This window comes from Pan paniscus, chromosome 11 (assembly GCF_029289425.2).
Source record: "Pan paniscus chromosome 11, NHGRI_mPanPan1-v2.0_pri, whole genome shotgun sequence".
NCBI lineage: Eukaryota > Metazoa > Chordata > Mammalia > Primates > Hominidae > Pan > Pan paniscus.
In genome coordinates this window covers 104,762,600-104,779,543 of record NC_073260.2, presented here as the reverse complement: position 1 = coordinate 104,779,543, position 16,944 = coordinate 104,762,600, and the positions used below count along the sequence as shown (strand labels likewise).

At 39.2% G+C, this 16,944-nt stretch overlaps 1 protein-coding gene across 3 annotated transcripts in view; it reads right to left on the bottom strand.

Moving 5' to 3' along the window:
* Window positions 1-16,890, bottom strand: part of SLC24A2 (solute carrier family 24 member 2) — a 276,357-nt gene extending 259,467 nt beyond the window's left edge. For 2 of the 3 annotated variants that reach the window (XM_024930150.4, XM_024930152.4), the window contains exons 1-2: window positions 16,752-16,890; window positions 13,808-14,890 (exon numbers count right to left, since the gene is read on the bottom strand). In XM_024930150.4, the coding sequence (XP_024785918.1) occupies window positions 13,808-14,737 (930 nt within the window). In that variant the 5' untranslated portion in view covers window positions 14,738-14,890; window positions 16,752-16,890. The other variant, XM_024930151.4, reaches the window with a different exon arrangement.
* Between the last annotated feature and the right edge of the window lie 54 nt (window positions 16,891-16,944).

Sequence of the window (16,944 nt, the reverse complement as noted above, 5' to 3'; positions counted from 1 at the left end):
GCAAAGAAGGATGATGCAGCAACCAGATGACAGGCATCCTGGGTCCAATGTTCAAGTAGCTTTGCATTCCCAGGTTCTCTATAATCAGGAAGTCCTGGGCCCCAAACAACCCCTGAATCCTCCTCCAGTTCTTAGCTTCAGGGGAACAATCTTTTCCAAGGACGAGCTCAAAGGAAGAAACAGCTTTAGGGTTGATCCAAGGGTCTCAAATCACTCTAGATAAAAATGTGCTTAGAAAACAATATAGAACAGCTTGGTAGGGGTTCCCAGGCTAGGAGCTGCTGTATCTATGGAGCACATTTCTTAAAAGCTCACAGAATGGAGGAAAATATTTGCAAATCATATATCTGATAAGGGGCTTGTAACCAGAATAGATAAGGAACTCTGAAACTCAATAATAAGGCAAATAGCCCAATTTAAAAATGGACAAAGGACATGAGTAGACACTTCTCCAAAGAAGCTATACAAATGGCCAATAAGCCCAACGTTATCATTTATCAGGAAAATGCAAATCAAAATCATGAGGTATCACTTTACAATCACAAAGATGGGTATAATAAAAAAGATAATAACAAATGTCGGCAAAGATGTGGAGAAATCGGAACTCTCATCCACACAGGAAAGCAAAATGGTCCAGGGACTTTGGAAAAGAGTTGGCAGTTCCTCAAAATATTAAACATAGAGAACACATGACCCAGCAATTCTACTCATAAGCATATGCCAAAGAGAACTAAAAACATGTATTCACACAAACACTTGTAAGTAAATGTTCACTTCAGCATTATTCCTAATACCCAAAATGTGAAAACAATCTAAATTCATTCACCAACTGATGAATAAATAAAATGTGGTGTACCTATATAGTGCAATATTATTTGGACATAAAAAGGTTACAACATGGACGAACCTTAAAAACATTACGCTAAATGAAAGCAGCCAGTGCAAAAAGCCACATATTATATAAATTCATTTATGTGAAATGTCCAGAATAGGCAAATCTATACTGACAAAGTAGATTAGTGGCTACTGGGGGCTGGGCAGAGGGAGGAATTGGGAGAGACTATCAGTGTGTACAGGGTTTCTTTTTGGTGATTAAAATGTTCTAAAATTAGATAGTGATGATGGTTGTGTGACTCTGAATGTATATGCTAAAAAACACTGAATTATACAACTAGGGTGAATTCTATGGTAAATGAATTACATCTCAGAAAAGCTGTTATTAAAAAGTCAATAGAGAAACATTATACAAGGCTAGAAGGCAAAGAGAACTATTTTGGGCCACAGCTGGAATAAACTGGCTTTTAGAATTGAAATGCCTTACCTACCCTGATGCCCACACTTGCAACCTGAGGGGACAGGAGGGTTTCTAATGATTCCTCTTTCATAAGTAGGAAATTAGTCATTTGCTGCTTGAGTTTAATACATAAAACCCTACATTTTATGACTGATTCAGGCTCAGACTTTTTATCATGAACACTCATCATCACCATTATCAACTTCTTGAAGCATTAAGCGCCCTTTGGCCTTCTACCTATGACACCAAGCTAGGCACCAAATACTGCAAATGGGACCAGTTAGTTACTGAGTCAAGGGGAGTGATTCAATCCAAGACAGAAAACACAGATGCTGGCAAACCAACATCAGTCACAGGTATGACTAGATAGGTGCATGAATAGCTAAGATTAAATATTGATGATACACACAAGAGTGAACACATTTATAGGGTGGCAAGAAGAGGGCTCAAGAGAATTTCATGGTTGAGCAAGGTTTAGTTTCAGAGATAGGGAACTATTTCTCTCTTAATCCTCTGCAAGAATAAAAGGAAAGCAAGGTCAAGTCCAAACACTGAGGATTTGACTATTAGTTAGGGATTGGTTGGGGAACTGCAGATTCATATGGCTGCAAGGGAGACATCAAGAGAGAGGTCTAGGAAATGAAACCTAGGAAGTAGGCAAGGCCCTGAAATGGCAATAGGAAAACACTCTGCAGGGAAAGATAGGACTGAAGAAGAGTAGGCTTGTAGCACAGAGAAGGGACTCAGAGCAAAAGAGACCAGGAGAAGTGTATCTTTGGTGGGTTGGGGAGGAGGAGGGCAGAAACTGGATTCTGCTAAACACTTTTCCTGTTTAATCTCATCAAAAATTCATACCCTCCCTATAAGGAAAATTCTACTACTTTAAAAATTTATGGATAAGTAAACACAAGCCCAGAGAGGTTAAGTAATGTATCCAAGATCACACAGCTAGGAAGGTCTATCCAAAATAATCTCTGTCCTAGGCCTAAATAATAATTTCATTGTGTTAACCTTTAGCCATCATCGGCCATCTCGGAAAACTAACAGGTTCCTGGAATACACCAATATTCAATGTCTATTACGGGCCTGAAATAAGTGGTTCAGTATATATTTGGTTGCTATCAGGTGGTACGGAAAAAGAAAACCACCTCAGCCTATGTAAGTTGCTAGAACAACAGATGACAGTTTATAAGTGGGAAAAACGGTGCTTCAGGTTTTAGCTGAAGGTGGAACCTGTATTTCTACCTACACCCTGCTTGTCTGACTCAGTGTCCATCAAGCAGTAAAAGAGAAAGTTACTTACAGAGAAGCAGAAACTCATCTGGCCCTTTCCAAGAAGGTCCTGTAGATGGGTAAAGAAGCCCTCATTACTCCTCCAAAGGAAGCGATCCTCTTTAATTGGGTTTCTTAATTGGAAAGGCACTCTGAAGGAAATAAGTTCAGCGATTCATGACCTAACTATCTCTTCTGTTGGCCAACCCATAAGTACAAGCAAGTATACTTGTTTCTTTCCCATTAACAGAGAAACACAGAGTTATCAGAGCTGGCAGTATCTTGGAGATAAACTAGTCCTTTCATTTACAAAGAGAAGACGCTTGGGGCAAAGCGCCTGGCCCAGGGTTACGCAGCCAGTGTCTGGGATGAAAGGGACTTCTTTCCAGGCTTAGTCCTGCTGATGCAAAATTGTGACTGCACCCTTTAAAACTGTGAACACTACATTAAATATGGCCTGGTGCCCAGATCCTTTCCAAACCCACCAGTTTTTACCCATACAAGAACCATGTCTGCATCATTTGGTTTACAAATCCAATCCTTCATAAAAAGAAAACCCACCTAATCTAAATGCAGCTTCTTGTCTAGATTCTGCTTTTCTCTGATTTCATAACCTCTCTGCTTCACCCACATTTCTTTTCCACCTGATGACAAGCTCACTGGGAACCAAGAATGACTGGAGGCTCAGCAAGCATATCATGCTGTGATCTATGTCTTTTTTACTCTGCAATCGTTCTATCTCAGACCAAGAGAGCAATACATGGTTTGGTGAGTGTTGGCCTCAGGATTCTGCAGAAATCTGCATTGGTCAGAGTTAGCCAAATGGACATAGATGGTGTGTGTGCTTGGAGAGGAAGCATTGATGATGTGTGGATCTAGGTCTAAATGGCTGAAAGAGTCCCAGTCATGAAGATTAGCATGGATTTATATGTATTTAATGGTCCTTTTAGATCATGGCTCTGAAATGCTAAATAAATTAATTACTAAAAGGAAAAGCTGAGGGTAAGAAGCAAGGCCACCACCAGGCCAAAAGACACCTTTGCGGAATTAAGAAAAGGCACCCCTTCCTCTAGGCAGCCACAGTCCCACATCAGTGCATTCCGCTCATTCAGTAGAGTGATGTCTAGCTTCCTTCTCCTATTCTTCACCTTGATCAAACAGATGCCCTTGTAGAGTACACAACTAGTACAGCGTTGCAGGGCAGCCCTGCTGAAAGAAAGAAAGAAGGAGAAAAAAACATTCTTAACATAACTAAGGCCACAGCCCTTTGGTGGTCCATGAAATTATTTTAGAAAGTTGACACCAGTAATTTTAATAGAATGAAAAATTTACAAAATATAAAAGTCCCTTATGCTTAGATTTTATCTTTATATGGATATGTAAATATGCACATATGTATGTGTGCATGCATGTGCACACACATATTGGGTTGAGAGTAAAATATATTTACATGGGGCATGGTCAAAAACATTTGAAAGTCACTGATTTGACAGCTCACAATGTGAAAAGTGAATCTAATTTGGAGTCCTGCTTCATCTGTATTTTTAAGTGCCCAGGGAGAAGCACTCAGGTACAAGAGAACCAGCTTGCAGTTTGAAATCAGACAGGCTCAAGTTCAAATGCCGTTTAAATATCACTAAATTTGAACCTTAGGCCATCATTTATGTTTCCCAATCCTCAGATTCCTGATCTGCAGATGGAGGTGATAATATTTATTTCAGAGTGTTGATGTAGTAAGTACCTGGTATTAAGCACTGCCTACTTTTCAAATCCCTCTCTTCTCTTGACTTTGGAGAGACCTATAGAGACCAGCAGTCCAGGGACACACATGCAGCTGCCCAGGATAGTTTTCCTTGTCAGAAGCCACAAATGCTGAGGCGGTCTAGCGTCCTACAGTAAACCTTAAACGACTTTTCCCCATGCACGTTGTTCTTCCATCTGTCTGGAAGAGCTACCTCCCACAGCCCGCTTAAGCTAAAATTATTGCTTGGTCAAGTCAATTAAATCATTTGAGAGAAACTACTACATGTAAGTCAGTTAAGAAAAAGAGTTGGGTGATATGGGCATGGCTAGACTCTGGTCTTCTGTTTAGGGTGAATGTATTAGATTGCTGCTTTGGCCTGGTTAGAATATTCCACGTTGTAAATATTACAGCTCCTAAGGATAGAAATGACCAGCTAAAAATCTGTTAGGTCACTGAGGGTGAATCTCCCACATTCCAGATGTGGCAATAGGGTTCCTTGGAGGTACAGAATCCCCCTTAGGTTAAATGGCCAAGGAGCACATCCCAGTCCCTGAAAACTTCATTTCCCAAATCTTCGGTCATGAGGACTCCTCTTCAGAATAATTCTCCCATTAAAACGAAAACAAAAACAAAACCTGCAAAAACTTCCTGGCTCCATTTAGGTGTGGAAATGGGGAGAGAGAGGAGAGCTAAAGTTAGTGATTCTCAGCATATATTTGTAAGAGATCTTTGTGTGAGTCATCACAGCTAGCTTTAAAATTGACACAAAGGACACAGGAAACTGGCAATCTATAAAAGAAAAATGTCATTCTTCATAAACATATGTTTCAAAGCCCAGACTCCCAAATAAAGCAATGCACATTTAAAACAATTAATTAAAATGCTACGTTTCATCTATGAAATTGGAAAACATTAAAAATTATAATATTCAACACTACTAAGTATGTAGCAATGTGGCAGAAACTTTAAAAAGCTGATAAGCCTTGACCCAGAAATTCTGCTTCTACGAAATCAGAAATTCATGTGTAAAGCTATTTGTTGTAGTATTTTTTATAATGTTAAATATTGCAATAAATGGCAACATGAAAATGGCTTTCTATATTATGATAATACTAAACATTAAATAGCATTTTAGGAAAACATTTAATGATGGGGAAAAGGCTCCATAATAGGCCAAAAATTTGTAAAAACCTTAAAATTGTATATATTCAAATGGTAAATATAAAATTTTGTATGTCCAATATGTTCCTATTTAAATACATAGGTGTGTATATATATGTCTATGTACATATGCATGTGTATATGTATGTGTATATGAGAAGTTCAGAAGAATGCTATATGCAAAAATGTGCATAGTCATCTTTGGATGGTGCAATGAGAGAATATAAACTGTTCAAAATTTTCTTTTTTATATTTTGATGTGTTTTTAATACTCGTACAATGAATACATAATTTTGGTATCTGATAAATATATTATTTAAAAGGCAAACCTAAAATTTAAAGTGGCCTCATATAACTTCATGTTAGAATTGCTCCTCAGATTTGAATGACTAAAACTTGCTGTTTCTAGGATTTATTATTTTGATGAGAAACTTTACTATGATGGTCAGGCTGTATTAAACATTGAGAGAATGCCATTAAAATTTCATAACAGTGTCACTTGTTGTATGCATTATCTTTTGAGAAATCTACAGTCTGAAATTTCTGGCAATAGAATAACAAACCCTTCTTAATATATTACTCCCTAAAATGTTGGAATATTACACTTTAAATATATTTTTCAAATATCTAACTATTTTATTTAGTGAGGAATAAGGGATTCTTAGAACCTAGAACACTGACCAAATACAAGTCCAGAAATGTCTGTATTGCTTTGCCTTCAAGGTATTTGCCATTCCTTAGCAGCCTAAAGACTAGGTTTTTAGAAGTACAAACATGAGGCCTGATAGCGGGAAGGGAGTTCAGAGAACTTCTCTATCTGTAAGCTGAGACTCCTGAAGGGTTGACACTTTCAGTAAGCAAATAAGAAAAAAAAAAATCTACCTCGCAAAGGGAGATGGTAGGATGTGTCTATTTGAGTCTTGCTTTTTAGTGCTGCTGAAAGTTGAAGATGGGGAAGAAAGATGAATCTCCCTTAAGAATTTTTAAGCACAGGCTCGCTCATATGGGTTTGCAGTCTGAATTTACACTACCTGGGTAGTAAAAAAGTCAAACATGTAGCTTAGAATGGCCCCAGTTGGTAGTACTCCCAGACCTTTGACAGGAGAGCAATCCTCTCTGGAGGAATGTACTTAAAACCCAGGCCTCAATGGAGTTCCACAGGTAAAGTCCCAAGAAATATATGCTCAAAGTTTAAAAAAATTTCATGGTTAAGAATCAATAAAACAACAAAACTAGACCCACAAAGATATTGCCACAAAATTTATCAACAATGAAATATAAAATAAATATACTTAACATGTTTAGAGGAATAAAAGAGGCATTAAAAGTATGATGAAATTAGAAACAATGAAAAGCTACCTAACAGATTTGAAAAAGAGCCACATAAGACTTGTAGAAATGAATAATATAACTAAAATTAGAAAGTCAATAGATGAGCTTTAGAGCAGATTAGACTAAATTAAAGAGAAAATGAGACGCTAGAAGGTAGATATAAAGAAATGACAAGAATGAGGGTCACAGATAGAAAACCACGAACAGTGAAAACACGTGGAAGGTAAGATAGTACAAGATACGTCTAACTGGAATTCTAGAAGGCAGACTATAGGAAGATTGGGGTAGAGGCAAAATTGTTGGGAGGCACTAATACTCCAAATCAGGAAGCCTAATGAGTCACAAATAGAGGATACCTAAATGAGAAAATCACACCTGACATATCTTAAGGAAAATGCCAAACACTCAAAGCAAAAACCTTAAAAGTAGTAAAGGAAAAAAGATAAATTTCTTATAAAGGAGCAATGTTTACATGGATGGTAGTCTTTCAACAGCAAAAACGGAATTGAGAGACAGTGGAATATTATTATCGAAGTTGGACGAGAAAATAATTTTCTACTCACTACTTTTGTCCTATATTTCAAGAACAAAAGTGAAATACAACTCTAAGTAAATAAAAATCAGGTGTTTACTATTAACAGATTAAGAAACATCATGAATGTACATCAGGAGTAGAGGGAAAAAACTGTAGATAAAAGGTTTGGTATACAAGAAGGAATGAGGAGGGGAAAAACCAGTACATATGTGGATAAATCTAAAAATATTGATGGTAAAATGACAATGTCTAATTTATGAGGCTTAAAAAATGAAAGTTATACCTCAATAAAGCTGTTTACAAAACATCAAGGTAGGCGGGCGCGGTGGCTTACGCCTGTAATCCGAGCATTTTGGGAGGCCGAGGTGGGAGGATCATGAGGTCAGGAGATGGAGACCACCCTGGCTAACATGGTGAAACCCCGTCTTTAGTAAAAAAAAAGTACAGAAAAATTAGCTGGATGTCGTGGCGGGCGCCTGTAGTGCCCCTACTTGGGAGGCTGAGGCAGGAGAATGACGTGAACCCGGGAGGTGGAGCTTGCAAGTGAGCCGAGATCGCGCCACTGCACTCCAGCCACGGCGACAGAGCTAGACTCCGTCTCAAAACAAAAATCAAAAACCAAAAACAAACAAACGAACAAAAAACACATCAAGGTAGAGCTTAAATTCTAGACTTCGAATTATATACAATGGGTGAAGTGGTGACTGAGTAATTTTCTAAGGTACTTAGGTTGTTTAGCTGGAGCGTAAACATCTTAATTAACTTTATAGTATGTTAAGTTAAATACACAGGTTAAAATTTCTTTTTCTTTTTCTTTTTTTTTTTTTTGAGATGGAGTCTCACTCTGTCGCCCAGGCTGCAGTGCAGTGGCACGATCTTGGCTCACTGCAATCTCTGAAGCCCGGGTTCAAGCAATTCTTCTGCCTCAGCCTCCTGAGTAGCTGGGATTACAGGCGCCTGCCACTGCGCCCAGCTAATTTTTGTATCTTTAGTAGAGACGGGGTTTCACCATCTTGGCCAGGCTGGTTTTGAACTCCTGACCTTGTGATCCACCTGCCTCGGCCTCCCAAAGTGCTGGGATTACAGGTGTGAGCCACCGCGCCCGGCCACACAGGTTAAAATTTCTAAGGCAAGCATCAAGATAATAGAAATAGAGTGTAGGCTCACGCCTGTAATCCCAGCACTTGGGAGCTGAGGCAGGTGGATCACGAGGTCAGGAGATTGACACCACGGTGAAACCCCGTCTCTTCTAAAAATACAAAAAATTAGCCGGGCGCGGTGGCGGGCACCTGTAGTCTCGGCTACTCAGGAGGCTGAGGCAGGAGAATGGCGTGAACCCGGGAGACGGAGCCTGCAGTGAGCCGAGATCGCGCCACTGCACTCCAGCCTGGGCGACAAAGCGAGACTCCGTCTCAAAAAAAAAAAAAAAAAAAGAGTGTATACATTCCAAACTATTAAAGGGAAAAAGAGAGTTAGAAAAAAAATTCAAAAAAAGGCAAGAAAAAATTCTAAAAAGAAACAGAAAGGCCAAAATAAATAGAAAGTATACAATAACATGATGAAAAAGAATCCAAACGTTACAGTAATCATAGTCAATATAAACAAAGTAAACTTTCCGGTTAAAAGATAATGCTTGTGAAACTGAATTAAATAAAGTGCATGCATATTCTGGTTACTAGAGACTTACCTAAAACAAAAGAAGGTTGAAAATAAAAGGATGGAAAAACTAAACTTGCCAAAACCACACTCTGGATGCACTTGTGTCCCCAGTAGCCAGAGAATAGCTTAACATACGATCCCATTCTTTGCTAAAGTTAAGATACAAATTATCTAGTTCTAACAAAAAAGAGGGGAAGGGGACAAAAGGAGGGAAGAGGAGAGGAAAAGAAGGACAAAGAGAGGAATAGATGAAGTAGGGGAAGGTGGAAGGGAGAGATATGGTGACTCCAGTTCTCTAGGATTCACAAAGTTTAGGTCATCTGTTGCCAGGGGAAACCAGAATAGCAAGGGAAATGGCCAAGGGCAATTTGAACTGTGTGTATCAAAATCCACTTCTGGGTCTCTCAAAATGCCTAGTTCACTCTCTGAATCACAAGCAGTAACTGACGGGTTTACTTTTAGGATAAGTAGAGGGAAACAAAATAAGGAAAATATCACCATGCTGTATCCCTAGATAAACACACTACTTTCACAGTCAGTTAAGAATTTTAATGCCTAAGTTTTTTTCTTTTAAGAAAGACAGAGAATTAGTTTCCAAATCTATCAAGTAATACATCTTTTTATTTAATATAAGGACCATCTTACCTACTTTGAAGTTTGTATATTAATTTTACTAATTAATAAATTCTGTGTTTTAAGCAAAGTTGAGGCAACACATGTATACTTCTACAATTATTTATGGTTTAGTACTTTACAAGAACTACTTCACTTTATGAAGAATATTTATAATAATTTTGTTTTAATCCTGATTTTCCAAAGAACATTAATCACAATTTGAATTGCTAAAACCCTTTACAGCTTTTCAGAAACACACAAACTGAATAAAGCAAAGCACACCTAAATTACTAAGTAGTCTGGCCCTCCAACTATCCAGCTTTAAGCATCTTTATTTAGATTGTGCCCTTCATTAGAACCAGGCCAACTTGCTGTCAGATTACAGTGCCAAGTCTAAGACGAAGTTAAATACCATGGACAGCTGCTTTCTAGGCCAATGACAGCCTAGCACCATAACAGATCAACGGCCCCCAGCAGCCAGGGTAGGAGCATAGCAAAATGAGCCGAATGATCTGAAACTTAACTGCTTCACATCCTGCAGGATTCAAACTTATTCCTAACCAGCTATACAGACATTTTAAGAAGAGAGCCCCAAACATCTATAAATAAAAATACCCCAAAAGCAAAAGTCTCTGCTTAGAATGGATATTGCTAAGTCCCAGCCAATGAGCTACTCACTTTAAGCAAAATTCCAAATAATAAAATTTCAGGACGAAATAAAGACATTTTGAAGTTTCCTTGGAGTTAATGTTTGACCCATTTATATTCACTGTATGTGAACTAGAGCTTATGAATATTATAATACAGCAAATATTATATAACCCTAAGGGGTATGACGGACTGCTTAACTCAAGGATTCACTGGAGCAAGTTCAGTCTTCAAGGAATGTTTTATAACTCTTGAATCTAAAATAATTTATTCCAACTCATTTTTCACTTAAGAATGAAACATAAAAGGAAGGCATTAACACTCATTGAAAACAACCCACATTTTCCAAGGATCATGCTAGATGCTTAACATTCATTTCTTCATTTAATAATTTTACCAATCTTATGAAGTAGGTATCATTATTCTCATTTTCCAATTAGGAAACTGAGGCTCAGAGAGTTAAAATGACTTCTCTGAAATCACTGGGCTTATTACACAACCAGGCTAAAAACACTTTCCTTTTTGAGTTAAAGCCCCAGGGTCTCTTCACTATGTCATGATGGTATATAACTTTTTAAAAAGGGTAGTAGCATCACTAAAAGAAATAACAATAATAAAAATAAGAACCACACACAAGGTAGAGAAATTTAAATGAGATGAGAAACTGTTGCTTTAACTATGAAAAATAATGCCAGTTCACGTTTTTCCATGCTTCACAGTTACCCTATGATGTACATCATCAACAATGGAACCAAATTAAGATTTTCTATTTGTCTATGAAGCAAGTAGTTTCAAGGATATTCACTGCCTAGAGCCCAGCAGAGTTGACTTTTTTGCAAGAACCATTTGATGATTTGTATAAGAATATCTAAAATGTGATTCCTCTAACTTCCCAAACTCCTATGTCCCATAATTTTGCAAACAGGACAATGAAGTGACTTTGCATGAAAACATGCTTAGTATTTTGCTTCCTAAATTCTTGTACAGCACATTCCTCTCTAGGAAGACTCCACTGAAGGCCGCATTTGGCTTAAAGTCTTTTTTTCCTAGATGTTTTGGTGATGTCAGAAGCATTAATTTCTGTAAGAAAGGTAAGCTACACAGTCAGAATTCAACTCTGCAGCCAGGTGACTAGATGACCACACTCCAGGATTCATCCCCATTTCGGGATGAATCAAATTACATTAAAATCACATTCAGAGATGTGATAATGTTCAGTGCCTGGGGGGCAAACCTCCCTAAGTTTCTGCAATCAGGCATATGATAAAGGCTGTAATTACAGAAAAAATTCCAGCAATAATTCAAAAGTGAAATTGGCAAGTGATATTTCCTAAAGGAAATCACACATCCTTATGCACGTTCCACTTAAAAACGTGTGACTGTGCTCTGGCATTTTTTTGAGAAGTACAAAATAAGACATAGCTTTGTTTAGAAAAAAATCTCTACTTCCATTAGTTAACCAATGTCAAAAGAAACATTAACGACTAACTGGAATAAATTAAAGCTATTTGGTGCTAAATAGAAAACAATACAATGAACACATTTTGGGGGGAAATCAGAAACAGAAATAGTTATGAATATAACCTGCTTTCTTTTTTAATCAAGTAAATCTAGAATTCCCAAATTTTAGAACACACAATATTAAGTATAGCACAAAATTATGGATGCAAATAACAAGGGTTAAGGGATGACAACCTGAATTTCTGACCTTAAAATAATCATAAAAATGACATAACAGTCACCTAATTGAGTAGGTAAAGATCATTCCAGGGCTACTTTAATGAATGGTTTATAATTGACTAAATACAGTCTATAAACCTATATTTGGAAAGCTATTTCTAAAACGCATGAAAGCATCTTCCACTCCACTAAACCATCTTCCACCCCACTAAAATCAGAATACAAAATCCTTCCGCAATCCTACATACACCATTGGATTGCTCTGCAGATTCATTTTTCATAAATGTTGCCAATATAACATTCAGCCAAGTCTCTAAGTTAATGAAGTTCCACTAGGGTGTAAGAAAACAAGAAAGTACTGAGTTCTCAAAGAGACTTTTCAGCATTGATGCACCCAAGAAATTTATAAGACATCGAATCATTTCCTTGCCTCTAAAAAATAAGCATTTCCTTGACAATCGTTCAGTACTTTAATTGGAATAAACACAAGACTATCAATGTAAACCACCCAAACGGACTCGAGGAGAGCACTTGAGGGATCACCTTTTTGGCTGCTAAGTTAGAGTAGGGGAGAACTTCCAATGATGGTCCTATTTTATGCCCTGAAGGAGATGTACTCAGTTGTCACATCTGAATGGTTGTTTGCCGTATATTTTGCTAAATGATTTTTTGGTTTTACTATAGTTTCTAACAAACAAGCATACGAGAGAAATGTTAGAAAATATGTAGTACAAGTAGAAATATTACTAGTGTTTTATCCTGCACTTTGCTTCCATTTCATGGCTGCAATGAAAAGGATGGTCATCAAACTTGGCTATAAAAGAATTATGCAAATTTAACTATATTAATATCATTTTTCTTTTCTTTTTGAACAAAATCTTTCACCCCCTGCTCAAATATCTGTTTTTTGCATATATGAGAATTTTCCCAGATGCTGGCATGAAAAGTCTATGTAGGTATTTTGGCTTTCTGTTTAAAATCACATTCAGAGATGACATTCCACTGCTAGGATATAAATCAGAACTCCACTACAATACCACATACGATTGTATTGATGCCATTTGTCCACTATTTAAAAAAATAATTTACGTGTTTGCAGGAATTACTTCTAAGCTCTTTACCAATCTGCTTTCCACTCACCTAAGTGGTAGGATGGCCACGATTGTTATTAAAACTCCCTCAAATTCTACTCGAAAAATAGTTGAAGTCATGTTTATTATGGTGTGCAAAGTGGGTCATTGTGATGCAGAGGCAGATGGCAGGGCTGGCCAATGATTCTCTTTACAATGGATGCTGATCAGTTCCTGGTCAAGTGACCTAAGACATGATTGTGTCAATCAAGAAAAACAGCCATGACAACAATAATGACAAGCCCTGCTGGGCTAGGCTGCTGACTGGAAGGTACAGCTATGGTGACACAAACTTTCTTCCTCAGACATCTCTAAAGAGATGGTTCTTTCTTGGTAATTGCCATGTGTTCATTTAAAAAGAAAAGGCCTTGCAACTTTCTAGGCACATACACACTTTCCTATGAAAATTAAATTGTTCACAAAATCATTATGCCCACTTTCAGAAAATAAGAGACAAATAACTGCTGAATCGGCTTTGGGAGGCTTATGTAACCTATATTTACAAGTGTTTTACTCTGAAGCAAGTAGCTGAGGAACTTAGTAAACATCTGCAAGAATACCCCAAAATTATTTTTTCCACTGCTATGTTAGTCTAGCTATCACAGAACTGCAGAATCAATCTGCTATCCACAAGAGCCCCAAACACCATCACATCAAAAGAATTGCAGATCTCAAAAACATAATAATTCAGAACCGTAGTCAAGAAAAGCATTAAATAAAAATCCACCACCACCAACCTTTGCTTGGGCTTCTGGTGCTGTCACCTTGACGACCTTATTGCGGTTTATCATTTGCTTCACCCATTTTTCTACTTGGACGTTGAATTTCATGAAAACCACATAGCAAAAATAAGCTGTTAAGAGAAGCAAGCTTTCCCACCACATGATGACATTATCCAGGAAAAATATGATCAGCATGATCAAGTCAACAATGTAGAAAGACACATCTCGAAAGAGCGGCCACCATGTCAGGTTTAAGATTTCTCTAGAAAACAGAGCACACATGCCAATAACAAAGAGGATGTTGAATACTGCTGAACCTACAATTGTGCCTATGCCAACGTTGCTGTGAGCGATAAATACCCCTATGAGAGATGTGAAAAGTTCTGGGGCTGACCCTCCTGCAGCCATGAAGGTGGCTCCAGCCACATCATCAGAGATGCCCAGTTTTTCAGTGATGACAGTCAAAGAAGGAACAAAGAACTCATCACAGACAATGGCTAAGGCTATGAACATGTAGATCATTCCAATGACATGCAGAATGATCGCACCTTTTCTTCTCTCCTCAAGGGAAAAGATGTCTTTCGGGTAGTCTCCTTGGGCGTGATCTGTACTATTCTCAGACTCGCCTTCCTTAGAAAGAGGTGGCTGTGGAGTATAATCCAGAATCTTGTCATTTAAATCTAAGAGAGTTCTCTGATGGTAACCCTGTGCTACCCTAGGGCCACTTACAACACTGGCCTCTCCTGTGCTCTGTGTATCTGTCTCAGAAAAGGCACTGATTGAAAATGAGACAGTGCTAATGGCTACCAGACCCATGAAAAGGCCTAAGACTCGAATTAACTTCAGTTTTTTCTTGACATTATAATGTCTTCTGCAGCCAGACAGTGACTCATCCAAACACCATTTCTCTAGGGAAGTGATGGTGGTGCTTTGTTGCAGATCCATCCTGGGTCTTCTGGTGGATATGGTGATCTTCCAACTTTAGACTCAACCAGATGGTTCTTTCATACTTTTCCTTACTTTATAGTTAACGATGCTGGTGGGGCACTTTCACAATCAGGGATTCTTATGCTTCACAGGAAACTTTCATCATTTATGCTTAAATAAAAATAAAAACGAGAATAAGTAAATCATAAAATCACGTCTTTTTAATAAAGATCTTTGCAGATATGATAAAGTCCTGTCCTGCAGCTGTGCGATCTTGGGTAAGTTACTTAACTTCTCTGTGCCTCAGTTTCCTCATTTAAAATGGGGACAATTACAGTACCTACCACCCAGGATTGTTTTCAAGATGAGTAAAAACATATGTAGCACTTAGTATGGGATGTGGCACTTATGAAGATGTACAAACCCAAATAAATACTTTGGTAAATCCAATGTTAGGTGCAGAGAAGGCAGATGTAAGAATAAAAATTTTACAGGTGAAAATCTATCAGATTATCTCACCTTAAATCATGTAATAACCTTCCAGTGCTATAAAGGTACCTAGACTTCTTTCAGAACTGTCTAGGTACTTGGCAACTAACAATTATTCATTGTTTTCTTTTGGTCCAATTACATAATTCTCAGTTGTAGGCAACTTTTTCTGATTTAACCTATCATTTGGAAAGTGAGTGTTTCTTTAATTTAGTGATCTTTTTTCTGCACACATAATGATATCAGATCTTATTTTTCATAAAAAGTCTCTCCTTTATCAGATGCGGGAAAGTAGTCCTTTACAAATTTAAGTTTACCAAAAAAATTCTGGTGACATGCACAAGCTGCCTTCCCTAAACATCTAGACATTGTTTTCAGCTAAATATTTTTTTTTAAAAAACAACCTTTAGTCATATTTAAAATAGGCAGCTTAGTAAGTCAAACAACTCCCAATGCAGTGAAATAACAAGTAGGCTATTTCGAGAGACCACATGTGTATTTCATAAACAATACGCAAGTTGTAGCAATACCTCTGTCCACAAAATCTGCCCAAAATAGCCCCACCACTGACTTTAAATAGGTTAGATATCCAAAGCAGAGTTTTCTTTCGCTATCCCACGGAGGAGATGGATAAAATAGCCAGACTTGACAGCTGATATTCTGAAGAGTTCTCTTTTTAGTTTTTCTTTAAAAAGACTATTCTTTTCCATATCAACGATTTCATTTTGGAGGCAGTCGCTGAGATAATCTCAGGTGTAAAATAAGCTAATTAAACACACGCCACTTAAATACTGAGATTAGCTGGAGCTCAGGTTTTCAGAGCAAAGCAAGAGCACAAATCAACCCCGCTGAGTTGCTGCTACTCCTGAGATAACCCGACCCCATCACGGAGATTCCCAGCTGGCTGCGAACGTCAACGCTTAGCAGGAACGATTAAGCGATTCACAGCACTCAGGGGATTGTGTAAATGCCCGGTCCGGGCGACCAGCAGGGGCAGATTCAACTCCCCGGGCGCAAAGTCATCTCCAGCCCGATCCTCGCTCCCCCTGAAAACCCACCGCTGGTCTCCCCGGGAGCTGCCTCCGTAGGAGAATGTTCGCCCCCCGCCGCGCCCCAGCTTTGCCTTGCGTGGTCCCAAACTTTCCCTGGTGGATTAATAGGAAAATAAATCTAAAGGACAGACGCCCCACCTGTGAGCTTGGAGCTGGGTTGCATTTGGTGAGGCGCTTGGCCCGCATCCCCCTGAGTCGTTTGTAGGTGGCTGGGGAATGGAAGCGCCCCTCTGCGCGTCTCCCCCGACGGCAGGCCCTGCCCCACGCCCCCCATCCCAAGCCAAAAGCAAGGGTAGGAGAGGCGGGGGCTCCAAATCCACGCCCCGGAGCACAGAGAGTTGGCTAACTCCTAGCGGGGCCTGGGGCGCCCACATCCACGGCAGAGCCACCTGTGAGCCTGCAGAGCAGCAACGGGATGCGCGCAACCGGGATGCGGGGACGACCACCACAGCGGCTACAGCGGCAGGCGGGGCGCAGCCGCCCGCACTTACCAGGATAAGATGGGAGGACGCGCACACGGCGGGGCCCCCGAGCGCGGCCCGCCGCTCCAGTCCGCCGGCCCTCCGCCTACCCGCTCTGAGGCCCGGGCTCTGGCTCGCACTGGCTGCCGCTCTCGCCAGCCGGGCTGGGTTCGGGAGGAGACTGAGCCGCTGTGAGCCCGGCGCTCCGAGTCTGGCGCTGCCC